This window comes from Ictidomys tridecemlineatus, chromosome 6 (assembly GCF_052094955.1).
Source record: "Ictidomys tridecemlineatus isolate mIctTri1 chromosome 6, mIctTri1.hap1, whole genome shotgun sequence".
In the NCBI taxonomy this organism is placed as follows: Eukaryota; Metazoa; Chordata; class Mammalia; order Rodentia; family Sciuridae; genus Ictidomys; species Ictidomys tridecemlineatus.
The window spans coordinates 12,358,015-12,375,640 of record NC_135482.1 but is presented as its reverse complement, the minus strand read 5'-3'; the positions used below and the strand labels follow the sequence as shown (position 1 = coordinate 12,375,640).

Genomic DNA, 17,626 nt, shown 5'->3' with positions numbered 1-17,626 from the left:
GGTGGAGGAAGAGAGGAGGGGGGTTTAAAGCCAAAGGAAAAGGGACCAATAATAGTGACGTGGGATGTGGGGGAGAGGAGGAAGGAAAGAGAAGAGGTACCACATGGTGTGAGAGTCTCCCGGGTACTAGCAGGGCCGAGTGCCCTCCCATACCACACCTGACCGTTGTGCAGAGACCTCAGTAGTTTCATTTTGGAGGAGGCGGCGATAATGACCTCCCAACTCACCTGCTGATAAGTAGGCCAGCAGGGATTTGGACTCCGTCTCTTTCTTTGCTAAGCTCGAGCCACTTCACCAATCCCATCGGGGGAGATGGGCAAGGCCAGAAAAAAGAGACCTGAAGAACTTGAAAGAGTTTTTAAAAACTTCTTCAAGGCAACTAAGTATAAGCATAAAAGTTCTACAGATGTCTTTGCAGAAATAACACCTCTGACGTTTTTCATGTTCCATTTTCCTATGATATTTTACATTTATAGCCACCCTCAGCCCTGATGGACAGATCTGCGAGGTAATGGGGCAGACACACAGAAACAATGTCCACTGTGATGCCACATGTGCTGGCAGGAGTCCCCAGAGAAAATGGAACACTGCAAGAAGAACGGACGTGATGTGTGGGTCTCACACTGACCCCATTAGCACCATTCTCAGTTCATCTGGGCCCTGAGAAGCCAGAAACCTGCTGTCTTAGTCTGACTGAGCGGCCCTAACAAAATACCTTAGAACTGGTGATGTATAAACAACAGAAATTAATTTCTCATAGTTCTGGTGGCTAGAAAGTCACAGGATCAAAGCAACAATAGATTTGGTGTCTGGTGAGGGCTCACGCTCTGCTGCATGGATGGTTCCTTCTAACTCTGTTCTCACACAGCAGAAGGGAAGAAAACCTCCCTGAGGCAATTTTGGTAAAGGCATTAACCCTATTAAGGGAGCCCTAATGACCTAATACTTCTTAAAGGACCGGCCTCTTCATATTATGGCATTGGGGATTAGCTTTGGAGTAATGAATTTGGGGGACACAAATATGCAGAATATAGTGCCTCTGCAAGTGTTACCAGTAAGCTCCAGTTGGCTTAATCTACCACCCACGCTGAGGCCCAGATAGAGCTCTTGGGGCCCACAAAGATTTCCCACGCAGAATTCTGGGAAGTCACACGCAGGGCAGGATGCAGGAGCCTGTACATTTCTGTGCCTCTGATTCTGCCTCCGTCTTCTGAATGCCTGCATCACCTTGGGCCTGACCTCTACAAACTGGTTTACACAGTCACCCAGGGCTCCCCCTTTTGTCTCTCCAAAGACACTCTTGGCCACAGCCACAAGATGTGGATAAGGATACTCTCTTCTCAGGAGTGTGGGGCGCTGGGTGAAGAGAACTGGATTTGGGTTATTTACTCCTTGAGACCTTTGAGGCTCTAGAGAAGCTGAAGCATCTGTTCCCAAACTTTTCAAGAGGGAACGTGAACAATGCCGGCTCCACGCAGGGCTGTGCGGGTTATTTGAGTTTACTCACAAGGCGCTTAACCAAGCGGCTGGTGTGGAGGAAGAGCTCAGCCCAGGAGCTGTGATTAGCCATGGTTCGCCTGGCAGGCCCTTGAAAGATGCCCGATGGCACTCCTGTGGCACACGAAGGTAAGCTGAGTAGTGACTCAACCTGCTTCAAGGCCAGAACTATACGCCATAGCAAGATGCCCTCTTCAAGTCAGGCGTGTGCCCTTGGGGATGACAACACCATCTTTAATGCCCAGCAAGGCTCTCCTCCAACAGCTTCTCATCCCAGTCTCCACAACTTCCTCCCTGGACTGCTACAATCACATACGGCTTCTGATTCTGTGTGCAGTTAACTAAGGCACTCCAGGGTCTTGGCTCAGGATCACCAGTCACACCTGATCTGTGTGCAGACCCTGCCTCCCAGGGTGGTGGGCATCCCCTTCTCCACCCCAGCAGCAGGGATCCAGGAGCGGCGACACAAGGCAGTGGACACAGCATGGACTCTGGAGTCAAAGGGCTTGGGGTCAGCTTTGCTTTGATGTGTGAAAGCTCTTTGAGCAGGGACAGCAATTTAATCTCCCTCAGGCTCAGTTTATTTAACTTTCAAATGTACAAAGCTTCTAGTCAGTGCCGGAACAGAAGAAGCACTTGATAAAGAATAGTTACCTTCCCTTTGCTTTGCAAATATAACTTACCGGGCTGCCTCCCTACCTCTCTAGGCAGATATCCAATGCAGGACCTCAAACTTAACAAGCCTCACAAGCTCCGGAGTTGCCATGACCTCCCCTTGAAGTCCTCTCTGGCTCACCAGTGCCACTGCACCCACCCAGCCACCCTAGGGGTCATCCTCCACCCTCCTCTCCCCTGGTGACTTGGCCTTCAACACCTACCCTAATGAGATGACTTCCACCTCCTCTACTGCTCCACCTAGGCCTGAGCCCAGGGCATCTCCCACCTGGAGGACTGGAATTATATGGTGTCCTCATGTCCTTCTGTCCTAACAAGGGCGGCCAGGACCAACCATTATAAACACAGCAGGTTAAGTCTTGCCTCTGCTGGGTCCCCTAGGTGTCTAACAGGAGAGTCAGCATCCCCTCTGGATCCAGGTTCTTGTGATGTGACTTTGTCAACCCCAGCCATCTCCTGGGCTCCTTCTGCTATGTTTGGACATCTGTCCCATCCCTCTAACACACCAACTCTCAGCAAAGTTGATGTTCCTGTCCTAAGGCCTCAGACACCCCTCCCCGTGCCCTGGCACAGCAGGGTCACTGCTTCTCTAAACTTCATTGCTTAAATGTCACCCTTCTTTGGGGATCTTGCATTAATACCTTATTTGAATATTTAAACAATATAAACCACACACACACACAGAGGCATCCATTCATTTATTACCATCTAAGATTTATGCATATTATTTATTTTCTGTCTTCTTCCACCCAAATTTAAATTCTCAGCAGTAGGGCTTGTTTTTTTTTTTGTTTTGTTTCATTTTGTTTTGTTTTCAACAGTCCCAACTCAACTTTCAGAAAACTAACCAACCACTAGAGGAGCTCGGGAAATACACCTGAGAGGGTGACTCTGGATTCTAGCCACTAGTGATACCACTAGTGATATTTCTGGTTCTGTTACTTTGGGTATGAAGAACCCCCAGTGGCTGCACAGACTGGCGAGGGGTACAGACCACTGGTGTGGAAGGTAGGCATTTGCCACTGAGGTGAACTCAGGCCCATGGTGCACATGGATGCCTCCAAGAGCCACTGGGGGGCTCCCTGCAGCAGGTGGTGAGGACGAGTCTGTGTCCTTAATAACAGGCTTCTTAGTAGAAGCTGACGTGGTGCAGCCAGGTTTTGGGGTTTCCACAGCACTAGGGAGGGACCAAGCCTGTGTATGACCTGTACACAAGTGCCACGGCAGCCCCAGACAATGTACCAGACACAAATGACCAATGGCAAATGGCACCATTGTCAATCAAAATGTTCACAACAAAAGATGTCAAGTAGTAGAGCCTTCATGAGAGCCGCATTCTCTCTCTCGGGCCAGAACATGTATGCGTCTGTCCTAACAGGCTTCTCCCTGTTCTATGACCTGGCTTCTAATAGATATCATTAAGGAAAAATAAGTCCACTAAGAAGAAAATACCGAAGTCCTGACATGTGGAGCAGGGGGAAGGGCTTTCCTATTTTCTCTTTACCTCTGCATTTTCTTACGATCACTAGGATGGGCACGGGAGGACCACAGTAGACGTTCTCTATTCCTCGGCAGGTGTTTATGATGTAACACCATCTGCCCCATCTGGGAGCTCCCTGAAGGCTGGTGCCACATTTACACAGTTTGAGGGCCTGATAAATGTTAGAAATGGACAAATCAAAGAATGAACAGGTAGAAGACAGTCCAATAACTCAGCTCTGGTATTGAAAGTTCCCCTGGTCCTGGCCTGACCTTGGTCCACATACTCTGTTTAGCCCCAGGAACCGCCTGGAACCTCAGAGTCCTCCAGATCTGCAGCTCCAGGGGCAGCAAGAGTCCAAATGGTTTCCTTCCCTTCCGCAGGTGATGCCGAGTGATTAGAACCATGATTATTCATTGGGTTGCTGTTGCCCACACAATCCTGCCAGCATGACAGCCAGTTCTGGCTGCAACAGAATAAAAGAGATTTCCTGCCCAGAGCACTGCAACTTCTGACCACTTGTCCTACTGATTTTGCTGAGTTACACTTATCCAAGGGATACTCGGTGCTGTAGATGTTGGTTATGGGCTGAGTTTCCAGGGAAGCAGATTGAGACAGAAATCAGCACATGAACATTTAATCAGGGAGAACTCTAGGGAACAGCAGATCTGAATGAGCAGGACTGGACTGAGGAGACTTCAGACTGTGAGGCAGTCTCCAGGGATACAGCAACTGGTCAGGTAGGATCCTGAGTCAATGCATGACAGGGTGCATCCTGGCAGGTGGCATGGTTCCAGGCACAGTCACTCTCTTCATCAGAGCCCATCCCCAAAGAGGGCTGATGCCTGCAGCCCTCCCTCTATAGCCAGAGAGAAATCCCAGGTGCTGGAGAAGTGAGTCCTCTCTTCTCAAAGGGGAACTTGGACATCTATTGCTCTTTCCCAACAAAACAGTGCACAATTACCACACCCTGTGATGCGTCCCATCCGACTGCTCTGCCCCTCTCCAGGACAGGTGACAACTCTCACTGTCCCTTCATCACTCCTCATTTCATGATTTAGGTACACAGCCTGCCACCCAGTAGGAATGCAATAAACGTTGGTTGTTGAATATATGCATCACTGAACACTGAACATCAGCATGAAAACATGGATAAAATACAGTGCAATTAAAGAAAAACTGTCCCCAATGAGTTCTGTGTGATCAGAAAGAGAAACAGCAGAAGCAACAGAGAGAAGGCAAGGCACACGTATTTCTGATCTCAATTCTGGGCAAAACCCTGCGCCCCTCCAAACTTCAGGGGCTTGACTTAGGAAATAAAAGGGTAGGTCCCACCCAGCATTCTATGCAGAAGAGATTAGACAGGGGAGACTCACTGGCTTCCCAGTTTTGTTAAAGGATGTCTCCCTAATGCCATTATTGATCCAGATAAGAAATGTTAATTTTGATCCTGATAAGGGATAGAGTGTGTGGGGGGGACATGTCAACCCTGTGATTTGCTGAACACTTTCCTCAATTAGCCCAGAGCCATGATCCTCCCAGAAGGAAGGGGACAGTGACGGAATTTACCCTGCCCATGAATGGAAACAAAAACCAACAGGGTTTATGGAAATGATTTGTTGAAAATCAGTAAGGAGGATTTCACCCTCTTAGAATAAAGAAGTAAGAGAAGAAGACACAGAGAGATTTTAGGCAGAGGGTAGTGTGCAATTTGACAAAGAAAAAGATAAGAAATATATAATGATCTCACTAACAAACTGCTCTCTCATTGCATTTGCCCAATATAGAGAGGAACCTCAAAAATACAACACGGAGGGGAGGGGTATTAAAACAGCCCTAAACTCTTGCTAACCTGTCACTTCTCCCATAGGCCCCACCAGAGTCAAATATAACTACTGAGTTTACATTGCCCATCAGAAGGGCTCCTGTACCTGAGATAGTGACAAAGGCAACAATAAGAGCTAGAAGAAGATTACCAGACGAGAAGAGAGGACTTGAAAACCAAACAAACATACCTCAAAATAATAAGCATGATGCTAAGGAAAGCAAAAGCCAGAAGAACATTTCAAACACTCTCTAATCAATACCTATTTCTACTACCTCAAAAGCTTTCTTGGCAATCAAAGAATTATTTGATAAAAAGAGAAAACTAATAAATGCATGTTTCTGCACAAGTATGTCAACACTCAATTACTGCATACAAAATACACACATTTGATATTTAATGCTTACAAAGTATCCCAAATTGGTTTCTTCCTATGAACACAGATCTTGTGGCTCAGTGGGTAGAGCACTTGCCAACGTGTGAGGCACTGGGTTCAATTCTCTGCACCACAAGTAAATAAATAAAATAAAGAAAGAAATGGAAATTCCAGTTTTACTCTAGCATGTATCAAATCGAAGTAGAACTGTAACATAACTGTATTTGTAATTTCTTATTGACTTGAATAGCACAAACTTATCGGAGTTAAACTCATCTCCTTAAAAAAATATAATCACCACGGTTGACATGTCCACACCTACAAGGATACCAGAAAGAAATGAGCCACAAATACTAGAAAGAAATGAGCCACAATTACCTTTGAACTTGTGGAACACAGCCCAGAGCTCTGCGATGTCGGTTGCAAAGGTGATATCTGTGTCGAGGACAATGACTCTCTCCAGGTTGGCAGGAAGAGTTTTGGTCAGGACGAGCTTCATCAGGCCATAAATCCCAGAGTAATGTTTGTTGGGGATCCAAGAAACTTCAGACTGGACAGGATAAGGCACCGAGGGAGTTGGAGAAGGGGGAAAAAAGTCACTATATTAATTCTTTGCTTAAAACATTACAAATGGTGCCTGAGACACATAAAGCACTGAGTTTAGCTCCCCTCTCCTGGAGGACCCGTGCTCCCTTGAGGGGGCTCTCCTGTTTTTCCTCTTCTAATCAACTTTGCTACCACTTTACTATGCTAAGAGCACAATGCAACCAGTGCTAACAAAATCTTTGATTATAAGAACATGATAAAAGAAAGGAACTTTGTATAAATCTTTCACCTCTTTTGTTAGGTTGATTCCCAAGTATTTTATTTTTTTTGAGGATATTGTGAATGGAGTGTTTTTCCTCATTTCCGTTTCAGAAGTTTTGTCGCTGATATACAGAAATGCCTTTGATTTGTGCGTGTTGATTTTATATCCTGCCACTTTGCTGAATTCATTTATTAGTTCTAGTAGTTTCTTTGTAGACCCTTTTAGGTCTTCTAGGTATAGAATCATGTCATCCGCACATAGTGATAATTTAAGTTCTTCTTTTCCTATTTTTATGCCTTTAATTTCTTTCGTCTGTCTAATTGCTGTGGCCAGTGTTTCGAGAACTATATTGAATAGAAGTGGTGATAGAGGGCATCCCTGTCTTGTTCCAGATTTTAGGGGGAATGCCTTCAATTTTTCTCCATTGAGAATGATGCTAGCCTGAGGCTTGGCATAGATAGCTTTTACAATGTCGAGGTAAGTTCCTGTTATCTCTAGTTTTTCTAGTGTTTTGAACATAAAGGGATGCTGTACTTTGTCGAATGCTTTTTCTGCGTCTATTGAGATGATCATATGGTTCTTATCTTTAAGTCTATTGATGTGGTGAATAACATTTATGGATTTCCGTATATTGAACCATCCTTGCATCCCAGGGATGAATCCTACTTGATCATGGTGCACAAGTTTTTTGATGTACCTAGAAGATGGAAAAATATACACTGTTCATGGATAGGTAGAACTAACATCATCAAAATAGCGATATTACCAAAAGTTCTCTATAGGTTTAATGCAATGCCAATTAAAATCCCAACAGCATTTCTTGTAGAAATAGATAAAGCAATCATGAAATTCATATGGAAAAATAAAAGACCCAGAATAGCAAAAGCAATTCTAAGCAGGAAGTGTGAATCAGGCGGTATAGCGATACCAGATTTCAAACTATATTACAGAGCAATAGTAACAAAAACAGCATGGTACTGGTACCAAAACAGGCAGGTGGACCAATGGTACAGAATAGAGGACACAGAGACTAATCCACAAAGCTACAACTATCTTATATTTAATAAAGGAGCTAAAACCATGCAATGGAGGAAGGATAGCATCTTCAACAAATGGTGTTGGGAAAACTGGAAATCCATATGCAACAAAATGAAACTGAATCCCCTCCTCTTGCCATGCACAAAAGTTAACTCAAAGTGGATCAAGGAGCTAGATATCATTCAGAGACTCTGCGTCTGATAGAGGAAAAAGTTGGCTCCGATCTACATATTGTGGGGTCGGGCTCCAAATTCCTTAATAGGACACCCATAGCACAAGAGTTTATAACAAGAATCAACAAATGGGACTTACTTAAACTGAAAAGTTTCTTCTCAGCAAGAGAAATAATAAGAGAGGTAAATAGGGAGTCTACATCATGGGAACAAATTTTTATTCCTCACACTTCAGATAGAGCCCTAATATCCAGAGTATACAAAGAACTCAAAAAATTAAACAATAAGAAAACAAATAACCCAATCAACAAATGGGCCAAAGACCTGAACAGACACTTCTCAGAGGAGGACATACAATCAATCAACAAGTACATGAAAAATGCTCACCATCTCTAGCAGTCAGAGAAATGCAAATCAAAACCACCCTAAGATACCATCTCACTCCAGTAAGATTGGCAGCCATTCTGAAGTCAAACAACAACAAGTGCTGGCGAGGATGTGGGGAAAAGGGTACTCTTGCACATTGCTGGTGGGACTGCAAACTGGTGCGGCCAATTTGGAAAGCAGTATGGAGATTCCTGGGAAAGCTGGGAATGGAACCACCATTCGCCCCAGCTATTTCCTTTCTCAAACTATTCCCTGAAGACCTTAAAAGAGCGTACTACAGGGATACTGCCACATCGATGTTCATAGCAGGACAATTCACAATTGCTAGACTGTGGAATCAACCGAGATGCCCTTCAATAGATGAATGGATAAAAAAAATGTGGCATTTATACACCATGGAGTATTACGCAACACTAAAAAATGACAAAATCATGGAATTTGCAGGGAAATGGATGGCACTAGAGCAGATTATGCTTAGTGAAGCTAGCCAATCCCTAAAAAACAAATACCAAATGTCTTCTTTGATATAATGAGAACAACTAAGAACAGAGCAGGGAGGAAGAGCAGGAAGAAAAGATCAACATTAAACAGATACATTAGGTGGGAGGGAAAGGGAGAGAAAAGGTTCTAGAGCTAGGTGCACCTGGACTTGGACTCCAGTACCAACAATCACCATGTGTGCTTGGATAAGTCTGCTTAGTCTCGGCTGCCATTGGTAAAAGGCAGATCCTGTAAGAGTGTACTTCCTCACACTCCTGTAAGAGTGTACTTCCTCATGGTAATGGAGGGAGACCCTCATTGTTACACAAAATTACACATAAGAGGTTGTGAGGGGAACGGGAAAATAAGCAAGGAGAGAAATGAATTACAGTAGATGGGGTAGAGAGAGAAGATGGGAAGGGAGGGGAGGGGGGATAGTAGAGGATAGAAAAGGTAGCAGAATACAACAGTTACTAATAGGGCATTATGTAAAAATGTGGATGTGTAACCGATGTGATTCTGCAATCTGTATTTGGGGTAAAATTGGGAGTTCATAACCCACTTGAATCTAATGTATGAAATATGATATGTCAAGAGCTTTGTAATGTTTTGAACAACCAATAAAAAAAAAAAGAAAGGAACTTGACTTATTTTCCCCCCAGTACTGAGGATGAAACCCAGGGGTGCTCTACCATTGAGCCACATCCCCAGCCCTTTTTAATTTTTATTTTGAGACAGAATCTCTTTAAACTGCCTAGGCTGGTCTTAAACTTATCCTTCTGCCAGCCTCCAGAACAGCTGGGATTCGAGGTATGTGACACCAGGCCAGAAGTGGGGTTGGGGGGTATTCAATGCAAATTTGTTAAAAAAGTGAAAGAATATTTTCTTAGAGTTCTGTTCATGTACATTTGGCACCAGTTTCAGGAAAGAAATCTGAATCTAGGGAGAGGAAAAGCAATAGTTATGAAATAATTATTATATAAAAATCCCATGTTGAAGTTTTTTAGAATATAATTTTGGCTATTAGAAAAATTATATAGGCTCACTGGAAAAAAGAAAGATAGGCAAAAAGAAAACAAAAAGGAACAAAAACCGAATCATACTTCTGCAACCAGTACCAAATTGTCCCAAGGCAGGTGTGTGTGTGTGTGTGTGTGTGTGTGTGTGTGTGTGTGTGTGTGTGTGTGTTTTAAGTCATATTTCAAACCTATGTTATAAACATCACTACTTACTGGCATTTTAAAGCTTATGCTTAGCTATATTTTTTAAGCTGTAATTGAATAGGTTAGTACTGGTGCCTTCTTGATATTCTCAAATAAATGGCCACGGAGGGCTGGGGCATCATCTATGGACAGTCCTCACCTAACAGCAACAAAGCTTCCATACACAGGGACAGCAATGAACAACACAGGGGGTGCTGATATTGGAGCCTTCATAGGACATGGGAACCATCCGTGCCCCACAGGTGAACAGAGTCATCAGCCAGGCACACACACCTCTTGGTGCCACTTGGTATTCAAAGCTACACTTTGTGATGACAGCTTTCCTATGTGCACGTTCAGTTGTGAAGGTCATTATGGACAGGGGTGTCATCCCAGCTGTGAAGGGGAGTTTCCACTAGAGTTAGTTAGAGAGCACTCTCAAGAGGTAACTTGTGATAAAACCCTTTTATTAGGAAATGGGATCATCTTTAGCATCCTACAAAATACTCTTTTGTCCTTTAACTCCATTTAGAAGACACTGTTCTTTAAGAAAAAAGAATAAAAAATCAAATTTTAAAATGAAAAACCAAAGTTCTACTCTCAAAGATGTTTGTTACTATGCTATAAAGTAAAGAAATAGCAACCATCCAAATGTCCCCAAATTGAGCAGTTAACTAAAACATGATACACTTTTGATTGATAGCATACTATCCAGCAGCTTGAAACAATGTAGATTAAGATGTAACGAAATGAAATTGGCTTTGATGGTTAAGAACAAACAAAAAAAGCAAGCTTTAAAACGACTTTTGCTTAAAACCCACTATGAGTTCTCAAATGGCACGGAAACACATCCTCTGAAATTTATGCAGAGAAAGAAGAAATGGAAACAAGACATCAACTTCTTCAGAGGGATCATTTGGGGGCATTTTTCTGTGTCTTATACCTACATGCCTACACTATATGCTTGATGAAAAACAAAAGGGGTGAAGGGACTTAAGCTCCTGGCATGGGAAAGACTCTCAGCAATGCTGACTGGGCCCCTCATTCAAGTACAATGACATCTCTCGAATGGCTTCCTATTGAAGGTGGTGTCTGGTGTGGAGAACACTTGGGTTCTAGAGCTAGGTGCACCTGGACCTGGACTCCAGTGCCAACAATCACCATGTGTGCTTGGACAAGTCTGCTTAGTCTCGGCTGCCATTGGTAAAAGGCAGATCCTGTAAGAGTGTACTTCCTCACATCTGTGAGGGTGTAAATAGATAGCACACCCAAACTGGGAAGTCTAAGGACAATTTAAAAATAGACGGAATCTGGGGCTGGGATTGTGGCTAAGTTGTAGAGTGGCCACCTACATGTGTGAGGCACTGGGTTCGATCCTCAGCACCACAGAAAAATAGATAAAACAATAAAAGTGTTGTGTCCATCTCCAACTAAATAATAATAATAATAATAATAATAATAATAATAATAATAGACTCTACACTGTAGTGCATGCAGAATTAGAGACAGAACCGATACTTGGGAAGGGAGGTGCCACCCCAGCAGACAAGGCCAAGACAGCAGTTGGTGGAATCCAGAAAGGGCAGCCTCATGAGCAAGGCCACCTGCAGGAACAGCAGCCTTCACTAGAGGCCTCTCTGTGGCAGCCCACAGGACAAGAACTGGGACACCTGTCTCACTCTCACTCTCCCCAGGCCCCCCATCTCCTAGTAGGTGCCTCTCTGCCAATCCAGATGGGGACTAGAAGGGAAGTGGTGTCGCCCTTCTGTGTCAGTCTCAGGGGGCCCAAAGAGGGCAGCGGAGGCCTAGGGAGGACCTGGATGGACAAACCTGTCATAACCAGCAGTCCCGCTGCTAATGCAGGTACAGAAACTAAACAGCAAGGTCAAGAACGAAGCCCAGGGAGGGCCTTACATATTAACAGGCACAAAATCCACACCTGAAATCAATCTATGGCCCAGGAGGCTGAGCCATGTGTCCACCTCCCGCAGCAGGCGAGCCACAAGCTATAGTTAGTATCTGCCAGGAGGTGGTTGTGCTCTTTCCCCAAACCACATTACCCTTCTTTGGGAGTTGGCTTCCTGACTAGCCATCACCTTAAGATCTGAGAACTCGGTGAGCAATTCCCTCCAGTGTGCTTTATAAAACTCTTCCTCATGAAAGCCCTGGCCTGTGGAACTCAGCTCGTTTCCTTCCCTCCTCTGGGAATCTGCCTGAACTGAAGCCTGGCAATCAGTGGTCTATGCTGCAGAGCCGTGCTATTTAATCAGACCTTTGATTAACTTATTCATCTATTTTGGTTGCCATCAAAGCGGGAGAGCTGGGTGCACACTGAACACCACCGTGCTGGGTTAAGCCATCTAATTAGATGGCCCTGACTTTCAGCTTTATTTTTAACACACATGTGAGACACTCGGATGCATCACCAAACAGTAAGACTACAGGAATAAATTAATCTCAACATGAGCCCAGGCCCAAATGTCGCCCCAAGTCCCCAACTTAATACATAATCAATTAAGTCCAAGTGTTCAATTAGAGGTAAAGGAAGCATTTGAATGAGTTTGTGCTCACAAAGAAAGCCCCAGGAAAGGCAAGAAAAGCAAAGAATCTTTGGGGTGAGGGAAAAGTTCTGATAGAAAGCAGCACATCAATAATAGATTACTCATCCTCTTAAGTAGCACGGCTTCTACCATGCTCCTCCCCCACCTCCTCCACATGCTGCTCTTCCTTCAAGTCTCAATGCGGCAGCCACCATCTTCCAGTCACCACGTCCCTGCTGTCTCAGGCTGCACTGACCTCTCCCTCCCCTGCACACAGCCTCCTCTCACGCTGGGTTTAATTTCCCATGACTCTCTCTTGCATTTGACTGGAACTCCTTGAGAATTTCATTCATGACCCTGGCAAATTTCCAACACAATAATTACCCAAGAACAGTTTGATGAATATGCATAATCACAGGGTCCACCAGGCCTGGGTTCAAATCCTACCTTTGGCACTGTCCTCAACTAGGAGCGGAAGTGTCCATACATGCAGAAGTCCAGGTTCAGTACACACAGCAGAACAGCTTGTTTGTTGAGCCCCAAAGCCTGGCCTTTGGAAGTGGTTCCACTTCTAATAAGTTGTGTGACCTCAGGAAAGCCACATGACCTCTAAGAGCCTTACATTTTCTCATGGCAAAATGGGGACTTTTGATATTGACTTTCCAACACAGCTGGGGGACTGCGAAGCATCCAGTTTATGTGGGCACTCAGCCTCCACAAAGCCACTTCTATTCCCCAGTGTGTGGCTGTCGGTGCAATCAGGGCTCAGTGATCCAGGTTATGAGCTGGATAAAAGCAAAAAACTACACTATGGAAGACAGGAAAGGGGAAACAGCACGGAGACAGTCTGTCAGGGGGAGTACCTGGCTCATCACCCTTTCCTATGTTTCTATATAAAACGCTAACAAAGTCACAAACCGAAATCTGCTGGAAAATACAAAACCCCTCAAGTGGATCTTCAAGTCAGACAGCACATCCTTGGTTTCAGGAGGAAAGTGGGTGGGAATGGTCACCCAAGTGACCTTTCTGGGCAGTAGTACCTTGGTGCAATCACACTGTGTTCGATTTTCCTCCTACCCGGCAACAGTTCTAATCCAACCAGGGCCATGAAGGGGGTCGGTGGACAGAGGAGCATCCTGATCAGAGGAAAGGTGGGGAAACCTGGCGGGCCCCAGGCCAGTCCACCCAAGAGCATCCCTTGGGGATGGTGGAACAGCCTCCTGTCATGCTCTCCATCATTATAAATATGCCCAAGGGTTTGTGTAATTAAAAAGATAAAAAAATAAAGGAAATAACGGTACAGTGTCTATCTATAACTAAGAAAATTAAAAAAGCAAACATAGGGGATGAAGGACAGCAATGGCCCAAAGGTGATGCCAAGCTTTAGATACACAAGGGAAAGACAGGCAAAGGGGCTGGTGGGCTCAGGGAACGATGCCCGATTCTCCTTGAAGACTCACGTTTTCAAGAGGCACTGGGCTGCCTCGGTAATATAATCGAAAATAAGACTCCCAGTTTTTTTGGTATTTTTTTGGTACCAGGGATTGAACTCAGGGGCATTCGATCACTGAGTCACATCCCCATCCGCACCCCTCCCCCCCGCCTTTTTGCATTTTATTTAGAAACAGGGTCTCACTGAGTTGCTTAGGGCCCTGGTAAGTTGCTGAGGCTGGCTTTGAACCTGCAATCCTCCTGCCTCAACCTCCCGAGCTGCTGGGATTACAGGCATGTGCCAATGTGCCCGCAAAACTCCAGCATTGCAGTAAGAGCTTTATATATGATGTCTTGTGGAAAGCCTCAGAGCCCTACTGGTGCCCAGGTACCCAAAGTAGAGGGGATGTAGGCCGAGTCCCTTCCATACTGTAATCTCAGTCCCCAGCCTCAGACATACTACTTTAAGTGAATGGTTTTCTCTTCCCCTCCTTTCAGGTGCCCTAACCGACTCAAGTGGGCTTTTCACTCCTCTGGATTCCTGCAAGGGCAGAAGTAAGTTTCTTAAAAAAAAAAAAAGGGGGGGGGGCTAGGGATTTGGCTCAAGCGGTAACTCGCTCGCCTGGCATGCGTGTGGCCCGGGTTCGATCCTCAGCACCACATACCAACAAAGATGTTGTGTCCGCCGAGAACTAAAAAATAAATATTAAAAAATTCTCTCTCTCTCCTCTCTCACTCTCTCACTCTCTCTAAAAAAAAAAAAAAAAAAAAAAGTTCTGATTCCCCAAGCAGCAGTTTTTGGAGGCAGTTAGGTACTAGCACCTTAGAGTTGGACATTCCTGGCTGTTAACCTCTCAGGGCCTGAGTAGGAATAATATATAATAATAATAATAGTATCCTGTTTCTCTCTAGGGAGTTCCTGGGTTGGTCATGGAAGCTTTCTCCTATCTTACTAGAAATATTTATGGCTCAAAATAGATTCCTTACCCATATCAACATTTTCTGTGAATTACAAATCACCTTGACACATTTTCAAAAATTTAAAAATGCAGTCACAGTGGCTGCAAAATGCTTGAGAAGTCATTTGCCTTTTGTGTTGTGGGTGGTCGTCTTGGCAACCAAGCAAGCTTAGAAGGGCAATGAGGAGGACCTGGGGGCAGGGTGTCCTGTGGTGGGGCAGGGGCTTCAGGAGGATCATGACATAAAACCAGCCAGCTGGACTCCAAGGCCACCTCCACCACCACGGACAGACATTCAGGTGCGTCTGTCTCAGACCCAGTCTCCTCACTCTTAAAACAGAGAAAATAGGAGCTATGTTGTGTGTGAGCTTCAGAGAAGCATGCAATGATGTAGGAGCACAGAGTCCCAGGGAAGCCATGTGACACGATGCAGGCTCAGCATTAGCTTTCAGGATGGTCACCCAACACACACTCTAGACTCTGCCTGAGCTTCAATCCTGGCTCCAACATTGGGAAGCTGGACACGTTGGGCAAGCAGCTAAAGCTCTATGCACTTCAGTCTTTTCATCTGTCAAATGAGACCAGCACACACCCTTTAGGATTAGGAGCATGCCCGGGCTATGTGTGAGTGCCGGCAACTGGTAATTATGGACACTGCCACTAACAGAAGGTACAACAGCAGAAAAGACAAGATTCATAACTACTAGGTAAAGCCACTGCATCTGTGACCAGCAAAGAGAAACGTGTTCAGTCAATTGAGAGCATTTAGATAAGCGCTTCTGGGAGATTTAATGTGGGCCAGGAGGGTCAAGGGGCCAGGCCCCATGATGGAGAAGATATGCTCGGTGCTCTCAAGGGGTAGCGGCCCACTGCATGCTCACTTCTCATCACTGCATAAAGAGTCATCTCAAAACGCAGCCACTTCAAACAGCAACAGTACCTATTTTACAAAATTTCTGCATGTCAGAAATTTGGGGGCACTTGGGGGCATGAGTTGGGTGGATTTCTCAAGAGCTGCAGGCATCTGAATTCGAACTCTGAGATGCTGGATCTGCCCCCTCAACATGGCGGGCGGTTGCTGCTGCCTGTCAACAGGAAGCCTCAGGTCCTCACCACCTGGTCTACCCCAGAGGGCCATGGGAGTGTGCAGCCCGTGAACTGCCTTCCCTACAGTGAGCGGCCCAGGACAGAACCAGGCAGAAGCTGGCATGTCTAATATGCCCTGGCCTCAGAATGGACATGTGTCATTTCTGTACTCTTTTTTTGGTCACATAGGTCAGCCCATGGACTATGGGAAGGGACTCAACCAGGGTGCGAATATAAGGAAATGCAGATGGCTGGGGACCATCTCAGAAACCAGTCACCACACCTGTAATTACAGAATGAATGGGATTGTGACGAATTCCAAGTCCGTGTAGCCGCAGTCTAGCAGGAGGATAATTAAAAAGGAGTGGTGGGAACGGAGAAAGGATGAAGCAGGTGGAGATTTCTGGGAGACAGGAACCTTAAATTTTGTCTTGAAGAATGAGATAAAAGTGCAATTTCTCAAATATTGGAAGGGAAGGATGACCGGTGAAGTACTAGCATTAAGAAAGGCACAGAGGGAAGTACAACCAACCAGGTGTGTGCCTGCACTTGTGAGCACAAACCAACTAACTATGCTCAGTTGCCCTTGATGGGATGTGGAGCTGGTTGTGATGGAGAAAGATACAGAAAGGCAGGGAAGAGCTGAATTTTGAAGAGTCCTGCACACCACGCTAAAGAGCACTGGATAATATCCTAAAAAAGTAGAAAAAACAAAAAAAGGTTTTCACTAGTAGACACATGACCTCATCTTGTTGTTGGAATAGACTCCAGTGACTTTTGGAGAAAAACGTAACTGCTGAGAGCTTCAGGACCTTGGGGCGCACGGCAAAGGAAGATTTCTGGGGTTCGACTCACAGGAGATGATTCAGCAAGTCTGGGGTAGGGCCCAGACATCTGTATTTTTAAACAGTGCCCACTGACTAAATTAAAGTGATTCTAAAGTCCTAGATGATCCTCTATAAGATGTTAAGTGAGAAGACAGAAAACAGTATCTCTCAAGGTCTTCTGGGCTGAACAGGTGACACTGGATTAACAATCAATGCACCACTCAGACCAAGTCATAAGACAGCCCCCAGTCCATGTGTCTCACCTGAAATTGCCACTTTCTTGGAAGAACACGGAGAGAAGATCTTTCTTAAAGATTAAGGAAAGACAGTGTTGACATAAGATCAGGAATTCCTTAGGCATCTCTGTGCCTTGCAGAAAATTTATGACTATGGAGCCAAAAACGTTCCCTGGCTGTAATTCTTTTTAAATCTAGATATCCTGTTTCAATAGAAATAGCTCTCCATCAGCGGACAAGAACACTCCTAGCAACCCGAGGAGAGCTGAAGTACATAGTTCATACCTTCCTACATCAGCCATTGGAGGAAAACTGCCCGAGAGCCTCAAAGCTGGTCATTGAAGGTGACGGCCATCTCCTGCAGGCATCAGTGAACATGTGTTTATTCAACATGGCCTCGCCTGACATGATTTGCTGGCTTTCCTCCTGACATGCCCATTGTTTAGAAATCCACCCAGAAACCATCTTTTACAGACAGAAGTAATCTTAGAGGGATGAAGACATAGTGAGTCACAGGGAAGGTGATCATATCTCCTCCCACTGGAGGTGTCAAACCACTCCCTTTCTCATCACCTGGCAAGCAACACCCTCTGTTTAGCCTTGTGG

The 17,626-nt window shown here is 45.1% G+C and overlaps 1 protein-coding gene across 8 annotated transcripts in view; it reads right to left on the bottom strand.

Annotated features, from left to right (window-relative positions):
• The window catches only part of Large1 (LARGE xylosyl- and glucuronyltransferase 1), a 507,191-nt gene that overhangs the window by 199,908 nt on the left and 289,657 nt on the right, over positions 1–17,626 (bottom strand). For all 8 annotated transcript variants that reach the window (XM_078052856.1, XM_078052857.1, XM_078052859.1 and 5 more), the window contains one exon: positions 6,232–6,403. In XM_078052856.1, coding sequence (XP_077908982.1) covers positions 6,232–6,403 — 172 coding nt within the window. The remainder of the gene's footprint in view (positions 1–6,231; positions 6,404–17,626) is intronic.